This window comes from Leucoraja erinacea, chromosome 10 (genome assembly GCF_028641065.1).
Source record: "Leucoraja erinacea ecotype New England chromosome 10, Leri_hhj_1, whole genome shotgun sequence".
In the NCBI taxonomy this organism is placed as follows: Eukaryota; Metazoa; Chordata; class Chondrichthyes; order Rajiformes; family Rajidae; genus Leucoraja; species Leucoraja erinaceus.
In genome coordinates this window covers 9,388,357-9,410,632 of record NC_073386.1, presented here as the reverse complement: position 1 = coordinate 9,410,632, position 22,276 = coordinate 9,388,357, and the positions used below count along the sequence as shown (strand labels likewise).

General features: G+C 42.1%; 1 protein-coding gene across 4 annotated transcripts in view; it reads right to left on the bottom strand.

Annotated features, from left to right (window-relative positions):
- Positions 1-9,310: 9,310 nt before the first annotated feature.
- Positions 9,311-22,276, bottom strand: part of fnbp1l (formin binding protein 1-like) — a 107,013-nt gene continuing 94,047 nt past the window's right edge. For 2 of the 4 annotated variants that reach the window (XM_055641437.1, XM_055641433.1), the window contains 4 exons: positions 21,540-21,672; positions 18,142-18,257; positions 16,390-16,544; positions 12,265-13,082 (listed from right to left, as the gene is read on the bottom strand). In XM_055641437.1, coding sequence (XP_055497412.1) covers positions 12,904-13,082; positions 16,390-16,544; positions 18,142-18,257; positions 21,540-21,672 — 583 coding nt within the window. In that variant the 3' untranslated portion in view covers positions 12,265-12,903. Of the gene's footprint in view, positions 12,104-12,264; positions 13,083-16,389; positions 16,545-18,141; positions 18,258-21,539; positions 21,673-22,276 lie in introns of those variants that run through there. The other 2 variants (XM_055641436.1, XM_055641435.1) reach the window with 2 other exon arrangements.

The window sequence follows — 22,276 nt, the reverse complement described above, 5'->3', positions numbered from 1 at the left end:
CTGGACTTCCCTAACATCGGGAACAATCTTCCTGCATCTAGCCTGTCCAACCCCTTAAGAATTTTGTAAGTTTCTATAAGATCCCCTCTCAATCTCCTAAATTCTAGAGAGTATAAACCAAGTCTATCCAGTCTTTCTTCATAAGACAGTCCTGACATCCCAGGAATCAGTCTGGTGAACCGTCTCTGTACTCCCTCTATGGCAATAATGTCCTTCCTCAGATTTGGAGACCAAAACTGTACGCAATACTCCAGGTGTGGTCTCACCAAGACCCTGTACAACTGCAGTAGAACCTCTCTGCTCCTATACTCAAATCCTTTTGCAATGAAAGCTAACATACCATTCGCTTTCTTTACTGCCTGCTGCACCTGCATGCCTACCTTCAATGACTGGTGTACCATGACACCCAGGTCTCGCTGCATCTCCCCCTTTCCCAATCGGCCACCATTTAGATAATAGTCTGCTTTCCGTTTTTCCCACCAAAAATGGATAACCTCACATTTATCCACATTATACTGCATCTGCCAAACATTTGCCCACTCACCCAGCCTATCCAAGTCACCTTGCAGTCTCCTAGCATCCTCCTCACAGCTAACACTGCCCCCCAGCTTAGTGTCATCTGCAAACTTGGAGATATTGCCTTCAATTCCCTCATCCAGATCATTAATGAGCTCCCCTTCCCTATCCTCATTGCAATATACAGTCCTAGAGTCATAGAGTGATACAGTGTGGAAGCAGGTCCTTCGGCCCAACGCCCACACCATCCAACATGTCCCACTTACTCTAGTCCCACCTACCTGCGCTTGGTCCATATCCCTCCAAACCTGTCTAACTGTTTCTTAAACGTTGGGATAGTCACAGCCTCAACGACGTCATCTGGCAACTTGTTCCACACACCCACCACCACCCTTTGTGTGAAAACATTACCCCTCAGATTCCTATTAAATCTTGTTTAAGAAGGAACTGCAGATGCTGGAAAATCGAAGGTAGACAAAAGTGCTGGAGAAACTCGGCGGGTGCAGCAGCATCTATGGAGCGAAGGAAATAGGCAACGTTTCGGGCCGAAACGTTGCCTATTTCCTTCGCTCCATAGATGCTGCTGCACCCGCTGAGTTTCTCCAGCAATTTTGTCTACCTATTAAATCTTGTCCCCTTCACCTTGAACCCATGTCCTCTGGCCCTCAGTTACCCTACTCTGGGCAAGATTCTGACAATAGAATCTCAGCTGGTTTCTCCCCCAACCTAGCATCGAAGTAGAATTAACCTGGGGACTGACTGATTGGCTCTGGTTTACTACCTCTGTACAGATTCGGAGCAAGTGAATAGCACAGTTTGCTGTTGTTTGTAACCTGCTCCAAAATTTATTTAACAGAATAACAGCAAATAACACTGCTAGCTGCTGCAAAAAATAGAAGCCAATGTGAAGAGCAAATACATTTGCCTAACAAGCTGCTCATTGAAGGGAATAACAGGAAGAACCTGACCCGATTCCTAAACCACAACAGTGTTTACAATTCAAAAAGGTACTTAATCAGCTGCAGAATTTATTGGGACATCAAAGGTCAAGACAAAGTCTTTGCAAAGAACCATATAACCATATAACAATTACAGCACGGAAACAGGCCATCTCGACCCTTCTAGTCCGTGCCGAACACATAATCTCCCCTAGTCCCATATACCTGCGCTCAGACCATAACCCTCCATTCCCTTCCCATCCATATAACTATCCAATTTATTTTTAAATGATAAAAACGAACCTGCCTCCACCACCTTCACTGGAAGCTCATTCCACACAGCTACCACTCTCTGAGTAAAGAAGTTCCCCCTCATGTTACCCCCTAAACTTCAGAACAGCAAAAAAAACGAACCACATTTTCCAAACCAGCAGCAAACCCAGACCTTTCACTGCAATCAGTGCATCAATTCAATGCATGTTTTTTTGGTCTTTTTCTACAAATTATACAAGTCCACCACAGATTTTTCAGCAACTGATAGTCCGGCACCTCCTTTAATCCGGACAAAATTACAAGAGCATTGCATGTAGTGCCCACTTGTTTGGGGCGTATGCCTCCATCCTGAAAGAGTTAAAAGTTTACTTCTTAATTAATTGTTGATTCTTTATTTAGGATTCTAGCAGTTCATGGCAAAGATTATAGAGCAGAGCAAGATGCGCCACTCTGCGAAAAAAGCGTAGTATGCCATGGGTATGACATGACGCCATTTTATTGAGCTGCAGTTTACAATAATATTAACTAAATATGTGAAGTGGTGGATGCTATATAACACACTGTTCCCCACAACACTGATTACACCAAAGATACTAGAGGAGCATTGGCCGCTGCCTCCCTCGGGAGCGCCGACCGCGCGGGCAGACGCTTGAGGCTCTCCCGCCGGCCGCCATCATCTGGTAGCCTCTAGTATCTTTGCGGGAGAGGAATGGAGAGCAGGGGAGAGACAAGACTTTGCCTTCCATCACAGTGAGGAAAAGACTCACTGTGATGGATGTTTGTGTAAATTGTGTTGGCGTGTGTCTTGGTTCTCCTCTTGTATTGCTGCAGAAACCAAATTTCGTTTGAACCTCGTGAGGTCCAAATGATAAATAAAAGGTATTATTATTATTATTATTTCCCTACGACCTGATATAAGAGCAGATTGTATAACTGTGGAGTCCGTCCCCGCTATCAAAGATGTCATGTTTGGCATAAACAAATGGCGGCCGTGATGTTCCATTACGTACTACACGTCAGCCCATTGGATTTCGGAGGAGTGGTTTATCTTGCTCTGCTCTATAATCTTTGGTTCATGGTGCTTTAGAGACACGGGAGAGGTGTAATCAGATGGGCCAGAGGTGTATTGTTGATTTATTATCACGTGACCATTGTTGATCCAGCAAAATGGATAATGCGGCAAGGCTCTGGAAGCAAGCGTGCCGGAAAATCGATGGTGTACCTATACCAAAAAACATCAGGATACAATCTAGCTTTCAATGAAACACCGTCTGAATATCCACTGACGTGGCCTCCACAGCCTTCTGTGGCAAAGAATTCCACAGATTCACCACCCTTTGACTAAAGAAAAGAACGTCCTTTAATTCTGAGGCTATGACCTCTAGTCTTAGACTCTCCCACTAGTGGAAACATCCTTTCTACATCTACTCTATCCATGCCTTTCACTATTCAACATTAACATTTTACCAATATCTCAAGATTCTATGCTGCCAGTCCATCTATTATGGTGTAGACTCAATATGCTGGGGTAACTCAGCGGGTCAGGCAGCATCTGTGGAGAAAAGGAATAGGTGACGTTTCGAGTCGGAACCCTTCTTCAGACTGAAACATGGCCAGAACAAAACAGATGACCTCAGGAAGGGTGGAGTCTATAATGGCCCATTGTTGGCTGGGGAAGATGTGCTAACAGGGATATAACAATGCGAACAGTGGAACTAGTATGATGACTAGGGTGGGAGAAACTGCAGGAGTTAATTAAAATTAGAGAAATTAACTGGGTTGTAAGCTGCCCCTGTGAACTATGTGGTGCCCCACACTAATAGGGGTTTCACTTTCCTTGTCCGCTTCTCCGAAAGCATCTTAATAGTTTGGATAGAGTGTATGTGGAGAAGATGCTTCCATTTGTGGGAGTACCCAGGGCCATTGATCAGAGCCTCAGAATTAAAGGGCGTTCTTCTGGGAGAAATGTATTTAGTCAGAGGGTGGTGAATCTGTGGAATTCTTTGCCACAGAAGGTTGTGGAGGCCGAGTCAATGGGTATTTTTAACGCAAAGGTAGATAGATTCTTGATTAGTACGGGTGTCAGGGAGAAGGCTGGAGAATGGGGTTAGGAGGGAGAGATAGATCAGCCATGATTAAATGGCCGAGTAGACTTGATTGGCCGAATGACCTAATTCTGTTCCAACATTTAGTATCCTCTTCTCCATACATCTTCCCACTGAATTTAGCAGATTTAGAAATGTTATATATGGTACATTCAACCAAATTATAGATTGGGGGCAAGCATTCATTTTGTAATGCCACACAGAATTTGTGCTGAATATGATGCCAAGCTAAACTGATCTCATATGCCTGCACATCACCCACATCCCTCTATTCCTTGCACTTCCATGTGCCCATCTAAAAGCCTCTTAAACACCACAACCATGTCTGCCTCCATCACCTCCCCTGGCAATGCGTTCCAAGCTCCCACCTCCCTCTCTTTGTAAAAAAACAACTTGCCCCACTCTAGACACAGCCTGCCTAACTGAGAAGGACCCATTTATTTTCACTCAGTTTTCCATTTGTTGAGAGACTCTTAATACAGGCAAGTACATAATCACCAGTTCCATGTGCTCTAATCAATGTTCACCAACCTCATTTACAGAACTTAGTCGTGAATCATGAGCAAGTATGATCACACATTATACAGTTCTGGATTGACAGTACAGAAATATAATCCTCTGCAATTAGAGAACAAGAATGCTAAGCATGTTTAGTAAGCATTAAGCATGTGCTTGGTTCGACACGTGCCAGGCTGAGTGGGCGGCAATGCAATCACTCCAATACTTATTTAGAATGGAAAATGCAAATAGTGACGTTAGTTTCAGCTCCTTTTGACAATCAGCTGTGTGTAATGTAGACGGGGTGGGCACTGTTGCAAATGGACACAAAGTGCTGGAGTAACTGGGCAGGTCAGGCAGCATCTCTGGTGTACACGGTACATTTTGTCTGCCAACTCACCTCTGAAGCTTAAATTGGAACAAGCCTATTGCTAACAGGAATCCATCCAATTGCGCCTTCTGAAGTCGGCTGGAACCAAGGCAAACTGCTGCCATGGTAGTGGCCAGTTAAGTCCTCTCTCTTGCTTAGTTGATCCTTTAAATAGAGGATGACTTGGTTCCACTGCAGCCCTGCAGGTTCCAAGGTGGCTGATGAGGCCAACGTGGAATTTGCAGATTCTACCACAGCTGGGCCACGATTTAACTGCTCGGGTTGGCAGGTGGGCAAGTTTGTGAAGCAGTGCACTGCATCCATCGTTCATGATTAGGATCCCATCATCCTTAATATTCCTAGGTCATCCATAAAATTCCTTCTTCACTTTCAGCAGTTTCACAGGCCAATGGGGGATGTGGCATATTTATTTAGGAGACTTCGAGAACTTCCTTGTCCGTAGGTAGCTTTCTCCAGTGACAGAGCTGAGAAATGAGTGCCCCTTTCAGGAGTAAGAAACCTGGTCGGTGAAGCCAAATAGACCTCAATAAGTCAGTTAGATTAGATTGAAGAGGAGCCCCGATGCAAAACGTCACCTATCCTTTTCCTTCAGAAATGCCTCCTGACCTGCTGAATTACTCCAGTATCTTTAGCATAGATTGAGAGTTGGCCCGGGGGCATTTCTGATCTGCAGTTTATCCTTGACCAGCAGTCCACCAGGGGGAGCTCTTCAGGCATCTTTTCAGAAAAGCATGTCCTTGGTGAAATTTAGATACTTCAGCAGCATGGAAAAGGGAAAACTCCAGTCTAGATTTTTTTTAGTATTACTATTTATAACAAAAGCCTGAACTATGAACTTAGATATACACTGATAATACAACAATTGTGTAGCAATAAATAGCTTGTGCTGCATACTCAAAAGATAAAAAGTGCAGTGCAAGGCAGATATGTCTCCTCAGTTTGTCTCCAAAGCCCAGGATAACATTATAGAAGTATAACTCAATTTCTGTGCCTTTTTAAAAAGCACATGTTGCGCAGCACCAAGTTTGCAAAGGATGACTGAGAAAGGACGACTGAGAAAGGACATTGAGCAGTACCACATCTGGCACGTTATCAGTCAGCCCCTCTCTCAACCCCTCCGCTGTCATTACATGTGATGTCCTTTCACACGCAGGCATTCTTAATGTGAGCCTTGTGATCAGTGACTGCCACACCAACTCACACCCAATGATTTAAGAAATAATAGTCAATAATCATCACAGTCATTTGATTGCAAGTGGCATCTTTCACTGCCTTGAAATGTCCAGAGCTTCTGAAACTTGGTGTTTGATGCAATCACGCAATAGCCAATTTGTGCAAAGCAATAGATTTGCGCTACATAGATGCTGCTGCACCCGCTGAGTTTCTCCAGCTTTTTTGTGCAAAGCAAGACCTCCTCCCAAAGAGCAATAAACAACTAGATCATTGGGTTACACAGAAAAGCTGGAGAAACTCAGCGGGTGCAGCAGCATCTATGGAGCGAAGGAAATAGGCAACGTTTCGGGCCGAAACCCTTCTTCAGACTGATCGGGGGTGGGGGTGGGTGGGGACAAGAAAGGGAAAAGGAGGAGTAGCCAGAAGGCTGGAAGGAGACAGCAGGGAGCTGAGGAAGGGGAGGGGACAGCAAGGACTAACAGAATTGGGAGAATTCGATGGGGTCATTGGGTTAGTGTTGGTTAAAGGATTAATGTTATCCGTTCCATACTCTGCTGCAAATAGTGGCATCCTTTTTTACAATCACCTGATGTAACACTCATATTATCATTATAGAACTTGCAGGTGCATAAGAATAACTGCTCCTGGTACATCTACAAAATTTCTTGCAATTGGAATTGATCGCATAACCTTCTGACTCCAGAATGATAACAAAGAACAGTGGCCAATATCCATGGCTTTCCCTCCATCTTGAAGATGAAGCTTTCTGTTGCAATGATAGGACCTTTGCAAACTGCCGTTCATCCATCAACTGGGCAACCCATATTGAGGGCATCCAGGCCGTCTGACCTTATCCAATATTCACATCTTCAGTGTTTTCAAACAGATTACTGGCAAACGATCGATCAGGAAGGTTGCAGTGTGATGTACTTAGATACGAATACAAAATGCTACAACCAAACCTTGTACACAGTAACTGCCTTCAAGAGCATTTTGAGGAGTATTATATCATAGAAACATGAAAAATATGTGCAGAAGGCCATTTGAGCCAGCACCGCCATTCATTGCGATCATCCACAATCAGTAACCCGTGCCTGCCTTCTCCCCATCTCCCTTGATTCTGCTAGCACCTAGAGCTCTATCTAACTCTTTTAAATTCTTCCAGCGAATTGACCTCCACTGCTTTCTGTGGCAGAGAATTTCACAAATTCACAACTCTGGGTGAAAAAGTTTTTTCTCATCCCAGTTTTAAATGGCCTCCCCTTTATTCTTCAACTGTGGCCCCTGGTTCTGGACTGCCCCAACATTGGGAGCATTTTTCCTGCATCTAGCTTGTCCAGTCCTTTTATAATTTTATATGTTTCTATAAGATCTCCTCTCATCCTTCCAAATTCCAGTGAATACAAGCCCAGTCTTTCCAATCTACCCTCATATGGCAATCCTGCTATCCCGGGGATTAACCTCCTGAACCTACACTGCACTGCCTCAATGGCAAGGATGTTCTTCCTCAAATTAGAAGACCAAAACTGCACACAATACTCCCGATGTAGTCACTCCAGGGTCATGTACAACTGCAGAGGAACCTCTTTACTCCTATACTCAAATCCTCTCGTTATGAAGGCCAACATGCCATTAGCTATCTTCACTGCCTGCTGCACCTGCATGTTTACTTTCAGTGATTGGAGTACAAGGATACCCAGGTCTCTTGTGATTAGTTAAGCAGGATTTCACCTTCATAAATCCATGCTGACTTGGACCAATCCTTTTACTGCTATCCAAATGCGGCGTTATTACCTCTTTAATAATTGACTCCAGCATCTTCCCCACCACCGATGTCAGACTAACTGGTCTATAATTCCCCATTTTCTCTCTCGCTCCTTTCTTCAAAAGTGGGATAACATTAGCTACCTTCCAATCTACAGGAACCGATCCTGAATCTATAGAACATTGGAAAATGATCACCAATGATTTCTAGAGCCACCTCGAGTACTCTGGGATGCACACCATCAGGCCCTGGGGATTTCTCTGCCTTCAGTCTCATCCGTCTACCCAATACTATTTCTCACCTAATGCAAATTTCTTTCAGTCACTCCGTCTCCCTAGATCCACTGTCCTCTAGTACATCTGGGAAATTGTTTGTGTCTTCCTTAGTGAAGACAAAACCAAAGTCTATGAAAGTAAGCATGCAGGTACAGCAGGCAGTGAAGAAGGCGAATGGCATGTTGGCCTTTATAACAAGAGGAATCAAATATAGGAGCAAAGAGGTCCTTCTGCAGTTGTACAGAGCCCTAGTGAGACCACACCTGGAGTATTGTGTGCAGTTTTGGTTCCCTAATTTGAGGAAGGACATTCTTGCTATTGAGGGAGTGCAGCGTAGGTTTACAAGGTTAATTCCCGGGATGGCGGGACTGTCATATGCTGAGAGAATGGAGCAGCTGGGCTTGTACACTCTGGAGTTTAGAAGGATGAGAAGGAATCTCATTGAAGCATATAAGATTGTATAGGGCTTGGACACGCTAGAGGCAGGAAACATGTTCCCAATGTTGGGGGGGTCCAGAACCAGGGGCCACAGTTTAGGAATAAGGAGTAAGCCATTTAGAAAGGAGATGAGGAAACACATTTTCTCACAGAGAGTGGCGAGTCTGTGAAATTCTGTCTCAGAGGGCGGTGGAGGCAGGTTCTCTGGATGCTTTCAAGAGAGAGCTAGATAGCACTCTTAAAAATAGAGGAGTCGGGGGATATGGGGAGAAGGCAGGAACGGGATACTGATTGGGGATGATCAGCCATGATCACATTGAATGGCGGTGCTGGCTCGAAGGACCGAATGTCAATTGTCAAAGTAAGTACCTGTTCAACTCTTCTGCCATTTCCTTGTTGCCCATAATAAATTCACCTGTTTCTGCCTTTAAGGAACCCACATTTGTCTTTACTAATCTTTTTCTCGTAACATACCTAAAGAAGCTTTTACTATCCTTCTTTATAACCTTTTCACCCCGTATTGCCCTTTTTGTTACATTCTGCTGTCCTTTGAAAGTTTCCCAATCCTCTGGTTTCCTGCTACTCTTTGCTATGTTATACACCTTTTCTTTTAGTTTTATTCCATCCCTAACTTCCCTTGTCAGCCACGGTTGCCTCTTACTCCCCTTAGAATCTTTCTTCCTCTTTGGAATGAAATGATCCTGCATCCTCTGGGTTATGCCCAGAAATTCCTGTCATTGCTGTTCCACCGTCATTCCTGCTAGGATCCTTTTCCAGTCGACCTTGGCCAGCTCCTCTCTCATGCCTTCATAGTCCCCTTTGTTCAACAGCAACACTGACCTTCTCCTTCCCAAATTGCAGATTAAAACTTATCAAAGCTGATTTAATTTTAAAAAGGAAACAGTTAATATAACAGGTATTTAAATATGACAAAACTCTTTGGAATACATTAATTTATTTAACAGTTCTCAACAAAAAAGGTATTTTAAACAGCATCTTAACAATTTTTCTTAAAAAAGACAATCAAAAATTAACATGTGCATAAAGGTCATTAATTCAAAACCTTGACTGCTTTTCACTCTACATTCTACTTTGCCTGACGACTGATCAGTGACAATTTAAACCAGATCCTCACACTGTATACAACTTGAACTTTCTTTTATATATAAGATAATGTGCAAGAAGAAAACCCTCCTTCAATTGTTCGCCTCTTTACTCATATTTGTAATTTTACTCACAAGAAAGCAGCATCTAAAATGACATACGAAGCAGTAGCATTACAACATTACAAACTGGCTAACAATTTGTTCCAGTCACCTAAACCGCAGATTTACAGCTATGGAAGAGTATATATTTTCTAGTACATTCTAGCACTTTCACAGTCAATTTGTGATATAAATTAAGACAACTCAGATTATACAGTGCCTACTTGGGAGATTGAGTACCATTGCCAATATTTTCAGTGGTTTAATGTACAATTAAAAAAAATTATGTGCCACCAAGTTGCAGAGAATTCATCTACCAATCTGACGAACCTTTAAAAAATATACATACTTAACACAAGGAAACGTGTAGACTTTATGGTTTTTTGTTTTTTTAAATAGAGCTGTTGAAATTCATTTAAACGAAGCTTTCCTTGCTGTTTTAAGGTCATCACAGCTGATTTTTTTTTGTCTACAATCTGCCATTAAATTCATAGTTATTTTCCAGGAATTCAATTCAATAGGAAGACTAATTTTCTGCTGCACAATGTCTTCCTGTTTTTAATACAATGAAAAGGCTGCTCATATTAATTGGCTAAAACAAAATGGTCTTGTTAACCATTGTGGCTGTCAGGTAATATTCAGATAATGTTTTGTGTGGTTGACATGTGCAATTTGGTCCAGAAACAATGTAAAATATTGTTTGATAGAAGTTTAAAGCTAAATCGATTTCCAGCAAATTATACACTTTTCTATTCAGAAGATAGTTTCACATTTGTAATTTCAATACAAACTTAGTAGCTAACGCAGCACTAAATCATATGTCCACAGTCTTCACAACTGCTTAAATGTACATAACATTCACCTTTTCTGAATAACAATGGGCTTCTTCCCAGCATAAATTAAACTGGACTCCAAACCACAGAATCCTTTATTTCATTTAAAAGGTATTGCTGAGAAAATGTTTCACCCACCCCCACCCCATTCATTTCAAGAAACTTATTTCAAGTAGCCCCAAATTGAAAAATCAAATTTGAGGAATACATCTTGGTTGTTGGATTTGAACTGAACAGAGATTATACATTTATTACAGTTCAGATCACAGGTTGACAATGGACTTCAGCAGAAGAACAAAGTTTGCTTTTCAAGCAGTCTGGAGTATCCTGGAGAATATAATATCTACACATATGTTGTAACTCAACTAGATCAAAGTGCGTATGGGTTAGATTATCCACGAGAGTCAATAAATCCACACGTTGACTTGTGGCCATTCCAGATGACAACATCTGCGCCGTTCGTTCTGAGTACACCAGAGCTTTGCATAAACTAAAAAGTTATTCCTAAGAGTTGACCAGAATAAAAAATATTACAATCTATAATTAAAAACATATTCATTTCAAATCAATTTAGTAAACCGATACAAATCTTTAGTAAAAACAATATAAATATTGACTGAAAGATTAGTTGCACGCTTCCTCTGGTACCTTATTATAATACATTTGTATATTAGGAATGACTACATCAGTAGCTTGAGTACTGAGAGCATGTACAAGTCAATCAAACTTGATGTCAATTAAGCTTGCAACAAATGTAAGCCTTTTGTGATACTATTGGAAACAATGGCAGTCAGCAGATTTAGGCACTCTTCTGTAAAATAGTTGATTTAAGGCAGCAGCTGTACTGAGAGATAGTGGTAAAATAAGTGGCTAGTTTGTCTTCAAGGAGTTCGTGACGTACATCTCACACGGTTTCTGCCCAATTGTCTCTCTTCACAGTGGGCCACTTTGTTTTCCCCCCGAAGCCACGTGCTGTTTTTCAGTTGCGTTTCCATTGATCCTTCGTCATCAATGATTAATCCAATTTGCGAACCAAAAAAAAAAAATGCAGGCCACAGCAAGGAGGGAGGAGAATCCATAAACTGTACACTAACAATGAAAAGTTGCTGCTACTGTTTTGTCAGAGCTCTTCAACACTGGCAATCAACACGCCACTATTTCCATGCAGTAGTGAGAGCAGCACAAATGAAAAATGGGATGGAACTACAAATGTGATAAACTGTTTAGAAGGGATTATGATAAATAGGGATTGCACATCAACAAAACAGGCCAACCACTGTACAGTCTAGACATCTCTAAAGTCAATATTTAGTGTGATTTACAAAAGCATGCAACAGCACGTTAGGGCGAGCATGTAGGATGGCACAGGCAGACTATGTTTTTTAAATACCATCTGATAGTGAAGCCAATCTGCAACTACTTCACCGGGGTAGATTAACCTTTGGCATTGATAACGGCGTGAAATACTGTACTGTCGATTCACTGGGGTACCATATGAACTTACTTAGAATGGTGTTAATTGTGTTAGTGGCAAAATCAACCATTATATACATGCAGTTTCCTCCTCCCTCCTCATCTACCAGCCTCAATCTCTTAGCAATTGCGCTTTTCCCCCACCCCAGAAAACAGCTGCATGCAACCTCCTTCAATGCCTCGCCCAAAGTTTCAAGAACCCAAAGACCAATTCAGGAACCTGTAGTCCAGGGAAAAAGAAAGAAAGCACCATTACTACATTCAGTTGGGACAAACAAAAGATAATTAATTTTAAAAAAAGGTAACAGGAAAAACTCTCAAGTTTTAGGTTGAACTCCTTAACCACATAATCCCAAAAGAACGACAAAATTTCACACGTGCTTTGAAAGGTGTTACATTAGATCAACTGTAATCAGGGTTTCATTTTGATAACTCGCAAAATAATTATCAAGCATTAATAGCACAGTAAAATACAGGTTAAGTTCCATTTTTAAAATAACGAAACAGGAATCTAATGAACACTTTAATGGGCCTCTTCAGTGTCAATACTCAAAAGTTATTTCTTTTGGATCGCTTATAAAAATGTTTTGCTTAAAAGTAACAAATAAAGCAAAGGACCGTTTGTTTATAAATCCTCATACTTCTAAAGCTAAAAGATTATATTCTAATAAAAATTCCCAAAACCTTTGCTTTAATAATCAATTAAAAAAAGTAGAAAATACCAAGACCCTTCACTTATATACATATTTACAAAGTTTAAGGCAACAGGAATAACAGAAAGGATTGATCATGTAACAATTCTAGTTTAACAGTTTCCAAATACTATGTCATGTTATAACTCAGGATCTGCATTCATGCACAAAATTAAACTTAAAACATTAATTAGCTCAGCTCACATGGTGAACAAAGAATTATGTAACAGGAACAATGTATATGAATTCATACACTGTTCCTCACTAGTCCTTTAATTTTAAATTATTTCAATTTTCCCCGACTATAACGGGATTTCAGCAGCAATATTTATATGTAGGTCACTGCACCTTTACTGTTTCTCTCTAGAGTAATATCTACATATGATGTTGGCACATAGCCTTCTTGTCCATTCTGCTTCCGTGCCCTTGTCCAGCCATCACCTTTATCTTCTTCAATGACATACAATACCTCTCCTTCGTTCATTGATAATGTCCCTTCATTTTGACCTGTAACAGGGGGGAAAAAAATGGAAAGGTCTGACTTCATTTACTTCATTCGCTGAATTTTACAGTTCAGAAAAAGGGCACCTTGTCTATGGTAATTGTGTTACTCCTTGCATAGAACCATCCAATTAGGTCCACAACTTGGATCTTGCTCAAAAGAATTGTCCTTTATGCCTGTAAGCTGGCAATTATTAGACTCAAAACCAGTTACACATGGAACACTGAGCCTCTCAGGGGACATGTATCAAATGTACAGGTTAATACAGCTGTAACAATATTTTTGCTGATGTAATGAAGGGTCAAATGCCAAAACTCTGTAGATTTAAGCAGACATAAGCAGAATGCACTGGAAACTGGTTGTATAAGGCAAAGCAATAACAATACCACAAGCTACATAGATCTATGACTCTATGGAACTTGGACTTCAATTTTGGGGATCAAATAACATAATATTTTCAATTAACATATTTACGTGGTTGAGAGCCGTCCATTGTGGTGGATGGCAAGCTATCCTTGTGAAAAACAGAACTGGCCTTGACAACACTGGTGTGGAAGTGTCATCATTACAACACATGACAGTGCTGGAGAAATGGGGAGAATGCAACAAGCAGGGAGGGAGAAGGCATAGCCTAGATGGTTGTGAGAATCTGTGAGCTTGCAATGGATATTAGTCGTTAACCTGTTTAAGAAGGAACTGCAGATGCTGGAAAATCGAAGGTACACAAAAATGCTGGAGAAACTCAGCGGGTGCAGCAGCATCTATGGAGCGAAGGAAATAGGAAACGTTTCGGGCCCAAACCCTTCTTCAGACCAGTCCCCTTTCATGGAAATACAGCAGTAACAAAAAAAGGAAGAATCAAAGATAGACTAAGTGAGAGAGAGAGCTGGGCAGAAATCGGCAGTGAAGATGCAGAAAGCTGTAAACAGCGTTGATACAATCCTCAATACGCTATAAACTCAGAATTATCTATTTGCCGTGACACAGGGATTATTTCAGTTTTGTCCTTTGGATTACCTGGAAAAGTTCATTTGCAACTAGAGAGGCAGCAAGATTCTGACACAGTAAAAAAATTAAAAACTTGCATTATAGTCGTTGGACATTTATAGGGGATATAGCAGAGAATTTAAACTGGGGTGGTGAAAAGAAGACCTGAAATAGGCTTGGAAAGCAAGATTAACGGGCCTGTCCCACTTAGGTGATTTTTTCGGCGTCAGTGGCGACAATTCCTGCTGTCGTAGGTGCTGTCATAGGTGTTGTCGTAGGTGCTGTCATAGGTGTTATCGTAGGTGTTATCCTGTCGTAGGTGAATTCCATTAAAACTAGTCTCTGGCAGTCGCCTAAAGAGTCTCCTAAGTGGGACAGGCCCATAAGGAAACCTTTTATAAGTATATTAGCAAGAGGGCAGCTAGGAAAAAAATGGTCCCCTTTGTGGGGTCCAAAATGAATACATTACATAGGTAGTTTCCAGGGAGAAAGATGGAGGATGAGAAGTTAGAAGAGAGGAATGCTGATAATCTAGAACATGTTTAAATCAGGAGTGAGGAAATGTTAACGATATTGGCACATATTAAAGTGAATAAATCCCGAGGTCCTCACAGAATCTATCCCAGGATGCCGAAGATATAGACACAAAAAGCTGGAGTAACTCAGCGGGACAAGCAGCGTCTCTGAAGAGAAGGAATGGGTGGCGTTCCGGGTCGAGACCCTTCTTCAGACCCGAACCGAAACCTCACCCATTCCTTCTCTCCTGAGATGCTGCTTGTCCTGCTGAGTTACTCCAGCTTTTTGTGTCTATCTTCGGTTTGAACCAGCATCTGCAGTTCCTTCCTACACTATCCCACGCTGCTATAAGGAACAAGAGAAGTGATTGCTGTTGCACTGAATGAAATGTTTTGGTTAAAATTCGCAGGGACAGGATTTATGTTCACTTGGAAAAGCAGCGATTGGTTAGGGGGAGTAAAATCCTCTCCCACAAAACCAATTTTGAATTTTATTTTTGGACGTGGCGACTAAGAAAGCTGATGAAGGAGGCCAATAGATGTGATTTGCATGGACATTATTAGCAAGGCTTTTGATAAGGTCCCACATGGTAGTCCGGTCTAGAAGGTGAGATCTAAGGTGTATGGGCAAACTGGATCCATAACTGGCTTGGTGACAGGAGGCAGAATGGTGGAGGGTTGTTTGCCTGACTGAAACTCTGTATCCAGTGCTGTATCACAGGGATTGGTGCTGGGCCCTTCACTTGTCATGTACATACATGACGTGGATGAGAATGGAGGAGGTATGATTAGCAAATTCCCAGTGACTGGAAAATCGGTGGAGTTATAGATAGCGCAGATTAACTAAGGATAGAGGGACATAGATCGGCTGGAAAATTGGGCATAGCAGCGGCAGATGGAAATTAATCCAGACAATTTGTGCTAACACATTTTGGAATGTCAATAATAGCTGCACATACACAGGGAACCTTAGTAATGTTGATGTACGGCGAGACTTTGGGATGCAAATTCATAGTTTCTTGAAAATAGCGACATTGGTGGATAGGTTAGTGAACAAGGCATTTGGTATGGTGGCCTTCATAGCAGAAGTGCTGAGCATAATAGGTGCAACATCATGTTACAGGTGTACTAAACATTGGTCAGGCTGCACTTGAACTATTGTGTACAGCTGTGGACACCACGCTATCAGGAGAAGGTAGTCACAAGAGTGTGGATGGTGGAATCTTGAAAAAAAAAGACATATTGCTGGAGAAACGCAGCAGGTTGGACAGGACCCATGGAGGGAACCAGACAGACAATGTTTCAGGTCAGGACTTTTCTTCAGACTATTCGTATTTTGCATGTGGTAGCGCTAGAAAGAGTGCAGAAGAGATTCATCAGGATGATGCCTGGAATGGAGGGCTTTAGTTACAAGAAGACAACGTTGATCTTAAAGGGGTGACCTTATAGAGGTTTACAAGATGAAGATTACCAATAGCGCACAGAGTGTCTTTTTTCCACCAAGGTAAAGAAGGTACTTGGATAGGAAAGGAGTAGAGGAATACAGGGGAGGTGCAGGCAAATTGATTGTGTACAGCTCTAATGTGGATTCAAACAAAAACCTAAGATACTCTTCCATCTCCAATGCAGTTGTTTTCATTGTGGATTGTTCACAGAAAAAAGTCTTGAATTTGTTTTGCCCTCGGCAGATGGGAATGGAGTGGCAAATTTCCATTAATAATACAGGCCAAATAAAAATGATCCTTTCTCGAAAACATTAGACTTTAAAAAGTAACAATAATATAAAATTGAGATCAAACTAAGATTTTACCATCAAATGGGTACAAAGATTTGCAGTGGCCAATAGCAGGTAAAGGCTCGTCATCTTCAAATTCATCATCAAATTCAACAGAACGGCGTGGTTCAGGATATCTGTGGTGTGCTTTCTGCTCTTGGCTTGGATCATCGGTATAGCTCCCATCAGGGCTGATTAAAGCAGACAACAGTTATTGATAAACTTCCACATACTTAGACTTGAAAGTAACTAGATGAATTTTAAATGTACCCATTAAAATAAAATGATTCGTGGAATTTTCAAGAAAAATCCTTCAAATTTTACGTTGCAACAAGCTTAGCTCCCTAAGTTTTTGTAAAATAAACAATAGGTGTAGGAGTAGGCCATTCGGCCCTTCGAGCCAGCACCACCATTCAATGCGATTATGGCTGATCATTCCCAATCAGCACCGAGCTCCTGCCTTCACCCCATATCCCCTTACTCTATCTTTAATAGTCCTACCTAGCTCTCTCTTGAAAGTATCCAGAGAACCGGCCTCCGCCGCCCTCTGAGGCATAGAATTCCACAGACTCACAATTCTCTGTGTGAAGAAATTTTTCCTTGTCTCTGTTCTAAATGGCTTACCCCTTATTCTTAAACCGTGGCCCCTGGTTCTGGACCAAATGGAGGATTAAAAGAATCACCTTATACAAAGTTATTCTAAATAGTTTAGATAGTACTTTGGCTTTGGTTTTCTTGGTTGAACACTTGTCCTGGTGTTATACCACATACTTTGTGTTTTGATTGTAATTTAGTATGTAAATCACTGGCAATAACATGCTACGATTTGAAACTGTTCTGAGGTGTGGGTCTAAGTTGCTGGCCATCCACTAAGAGTTTGCTCAAGTATCCCGCCTCCACATGAAAATTCAATAATGACATTATCTACCATACAACTTCCAACTGATTGGACCGTCTTGGCAATCTAGTCTCAACTGGTTGATTCTTCAAGAACACAATTCTTTTAAATGGATATTAAATATTTTGCAATGTGAACTTTAAAAAAAAGGATATTCTGCAATGCCGACATCAGTTATGCAAGTCCTGAGAGCTTGGAAAGATTTGGGGAATATTAATTACAAGCACCAAGCATTAGCGTCCAGGACATTCCTCTTTCGTAACATATGATTCCGAATGCTTTATTACTTTTGTTGTGGAATGCCATGCTGATGCCAACAATGGTTGTCATTTTTGACAGAAAGCAGGCTCCAAAACCTAATCAGATTTTACAAACTGCTACAAATGATAATAGGTTCACTTTCATTGGGAATAGAATGCACTTTGTAATCAAGCCACTATATGCTAGAAATAGAAGACACTTTAACACGTTTGAATGTTTCAAGACATCGATTGGCTATGAACACGCTTTACATGTTTTAGAACTTGTATTCATTGATACAACACCATTCCTTCTTTAATATGGTTTTAAATATCTGCCTTCTAAAAGTATCTATCTATCTATCTTCTATTTAGAAAACATTTGACACAAGTCGATAATCCACAGTCAGTTCAGGATTTACTGTTCAATTTGTTGTTGAACAAGTTGTTGAGATACTTCTTTTGTTTTCAGTTGAGTAGTTTGCAAAAAAAAGCTAAGAAAATAAGTACTTCCACAACAAACCCCAACAGCATTCAAACTTTGTGTTGATAAAGTCAGTGATTTTTGTGAGAAAAATGCACCAAAACTAGTTTAAGTTATTTAACTCATGATGTTCTAAATCCATTAACAGTCACTGGTGGAAGGCATACCTCTCTCGCCCAGGTGTTCCATGATGGTTAGTTTCAATGGGACGTTCAAACGCAGCACCACCACTTAATCGTCTATCTCCTCTTCCACACGTTTTTTCAACCTCAGCAATCCATGCCTTAAAGATATTAACATGGTATCAGTTAGCAGTCATGTGTAGAAATAAAGAACTGCAGATGCTGATTTATACCAAAGATAGACACAAATGAGTAACTCAGCGGGTCCATCATTTTTACTCCCGAGATGCTGCCTTACCTGCTGAGTTACTCCAGCACATTGTGATTATCATCAGTTAGCAGACAGATCATTTAATAACAGCTTCTGTTCACAAGTGTCTAGAGTAAAATATAGATCATAATATCAGCGTTTTATCAGCACAGGGTGTCCCGCTCCCTGCCATGGATGCCCTCCACCACAAACGGTGTCTGAGACGGGCTGGGAAGATCATCAAGGACCCCTCTCACCCTAACCATGGACTATTTGCCCTCCTCCCATCAGAGAGGCGTTACAGGAGCCTCAGGTCTCGCACAAGCAGGCTGAGGAACAGCTTTTTCAATAACACCATTACACTGCTGAACTCACAGTCCCGTCGCTAGCTATCTTTTATACTCTCCCATCTGTATACATTTATTTGCCTATGTACCAGTTTAATTCATCCACAGTGCACATATTGTTTAACCAGTATTTTTATTTCTACTATCTTGCACTCTGACCAGACGCTAAACTGCATTTCGTTGTACCTGTACTCGTATTTGTGCAATGACAATAAAGTTGAATCAAATCAAATCAAATTATAACACAATCAGCTCAATATATTGTTTAAAATGAAATAAAGCTTTAAGCTAATGTTATCACAAAATATATTTTCAGAATAGCATCCAAAATACCTGCTACAATAAGCAGGCTACCCGTTTCTCCTCCTACCAAGAGGTACTTCAGTTCCTCTGCTTATGACCCAGAAGTGAAAGCATGGGCAAGTGACCTATTACAAAAGATAACCCAAAAACAAACTCGCTACTTTCAGTCCATTGAATAGTTGCCCCAATTAATTAACTACTCATTAATATTTTAAGCTTTAAACAGGAGCTTAGTTTTGATAATGTGTTGATAGGCACCATTGAACCCAAACAACAATGAAGCAAGTTTCCAGCAGACTCAACAAAAAAAAGATTATCCTTAAGATTCTAATTTTAAACAGTGCTGAAGAAGTACAGAGCCAAACCAAGAAGCCAGCTTTCATCTGCTGGAGACATCAGTTGATCACAGAATCAGACACCCAACATCTTCTCCCTATTATCATGGTACTACAGGTGCACAACCTTTTATCCGAAAGCCTTGGGACCAAATATTTTTCGTAATTCGGAATTTTTCGGCTTTCGGAATGGAAGATTTTTAGCGTAGATTTTAACGGTTGGCTCAGTGGTAGAGCGCTCGGCTCATATTCGCAAGGTCGCGAGTTTGCGCCTCGATCCCGGCAGTTACTCGATCGCGAGTTTGAGTCTTCAATGTAGCTTTTTCTTGCAGAATAGGAGAGAATAGGGAGGGTTAGGCTGGGATCATTCTCTGCGAGATGATCTTAGTGCGGGATACAAGTGTCGGAGAGGTGCACTGACTGTGTGGGCAGAACTTTGGAAGTGATTGCCCACCATTCTCAAAAGCCACTGTGTCTCCCTGTTCCTCCAACTCAGGAGGAATCCGCTCCCCGATGGGCCGCTACGGCGACAAGTGGCAGTTCGCCCACAGCCCGAGCTGCGCCACCCCAAGAACAAGACGTACCTTGCACACCATCAGCTTCTGCTCCTGGAGTTGGAGCGGGGCTGGGCTGAAGTTGCTGATCTGGGATTTCCGTGCTTGCAGTGGGCCTGGGGGTCGGTGTCCCGATGAGGGGTCGCAGCTCAGGCTGTGGGCGAACTGCCACTTGTCGCCGTAGCGGCCCATCGTGGAGCGGCTTCTGGTGGTCCTGACGTCTCTCAGCTCCTATCCAGGGGGTGGCCGGAGACGTCAGGACCAACAGGAACCCGCTCCCCGATGGGCCGCTACAGTGACAAGTGGCAGTTCGCCCACAGCCCGAGCTGCGGCCCCTCATCCGCAACCCGGGTTCCTCTGGAGTTGGAGCGGGGCTGGGCTAGAGTTGCTGCTGGCTGCGAGTCTCTTGGATCTCCATGCTTGCAGTCGGTGTCCCGTTGGTCCTGACTTCTCCGGCCACCTCCCTGGACGGGAGCTGAGACTGGGAACTTTACCGCCCTTGCCCCCTTCCCTCCGCAACTGCAAACAACCCCACTTTCCTGTGTCAGCAACCCCAAGAACAAGACGGACCTTGCACACCATCAGCTTCTGTCCCTACGGGGAGCGTGTTCCTCTGGAGTTGGAACGGGGCTGGGCTGCTGCTGGCTGTGGGTCTCTGCGATCTCTGTGCTTGCAGTGGGCCTGAGGGTCAGTGTCCCGTTGGTCCTGACGTCTCCGGTGACTGGCACTGACCTGCTGGCATCGCCGACGTGAAGACAGTGCAAAGCCCCCGCGCCGCTGCAATGGGCGGGGAGCTGGAGAGGGGAGGGAAGGGGTCACACACATGGCCTGGAAACAGAGGGGTGTAGGTGGGGTGAAACTGAAGGGAGCGACAATCTGCTGCTGCCTGCCCGCTGAGTTAAAAAGTTCCCACGCAAGACTCACGATACACTGTGTATCGTGAGTCTACCATGGGAACTTTTTAACTCAGTGGGCAGGCAGCAGCATATTGTCAATTATTAACCTTCCCACGCAATATACCCTCACCTTCTCTTTTATGAATGGGGATTTAGTTCCCCTTTCTTCGAGGACCGACCGGAGGTTCCGCTGTCACCTCTGCGGGCCGCCCTCGGTGAACGTCTTTAAGGACCTTTCTTCAAGGACCGAAAAAATGTCCGCTTTTCGTTATTTGGAATTTCGGATAAAAGGTTGTGCACCTGTACTAACATCTGCCTCGCTCTCCCCTGCCCATCAAATCCCACCATAACCTAATTCTAACAAGTCATAGATTCACCTGGCAGTGGAAAAATACTGAGCACAAGGCGGCATGGTGGTACTGAGCTACTGCCTTACAGCGCCAGAGACCCGGGTTCAATCCTGACCATGGGTGTTTGTTTGTGTGTACGGAGTTTGTACGTGCTCCTTCAATCCTCTGCTTTTTCCCTGCCTTGTCCAGAACCAACTATTATTTCCCAAATACCAACAAGTTGAAGAGCTAACTCAGCTCTGAATAAGTGCAAGTCATACCTGCGAGCTAAAGCATACAACACATGTAGAACTGTATAGCCACATTCGTACTCAAATATACCAAAAGAAAACATACAAAAACAAACACAATGCATATCCGACTTCCAAGGCCATGTTGTCAAGATGCAACGACAGCTTTCCAAGTTACCTCGTTCTTTTGAATCTCGTAACGTAGTCTGTCAATGTTGCTCATGGTCTCTGATATCTTTGGGTGCAAACTACCAGAATCACCCATCTGGGGATTTCGTTCGTAAACATCTTTCATTTTGTTTAAGGCATCTCTGTTAAAATGCAATGCAATTATAAGTTAATGAATCATCTCATTTAAAATGCATTAAAAGTGGATATCGGTACCACTCCAATTTTCATTTTTAATGTTAAGATTAGAGTTTTAAAATCCAAATTTCATATTTTTATTTAGATCTGTATTGCTATTCATAATTTCTAGAATCTACTGCAGTAAATTAAATAATTATTCAAGAGTTTTTAATTCAGTGAAGTTCTTAAAATTACAACACAGCATTTAACATAGTAATAAGTAAGTACACATTGATACCAATGGCATATATTTTTCAATTTGGTTTAACGTGCTATATAGTAGACATCGAGTAGACATAGCTTTAAGTAAAAGGGCAAAGTTTAAAGGAGATGTGCAAGGCAAGGTTTTTTTTTACATAGAGCGTAGTGCTTTGAACACGCTGTGGGTGGTGGTTGAGCCAGATAAACCAGTGGAATTTAAGAAACATTTTGATAGGCATATGGATATGAAGGGAATGGAGGGATGTGGATTATGTGCAGATGTATATGAGATGATCTTGACCTCATGTTTGACAAAAGGGTCTGTTCTTGTGCTGTACTCTTCTATGTTCTAAAATATAAAAATGT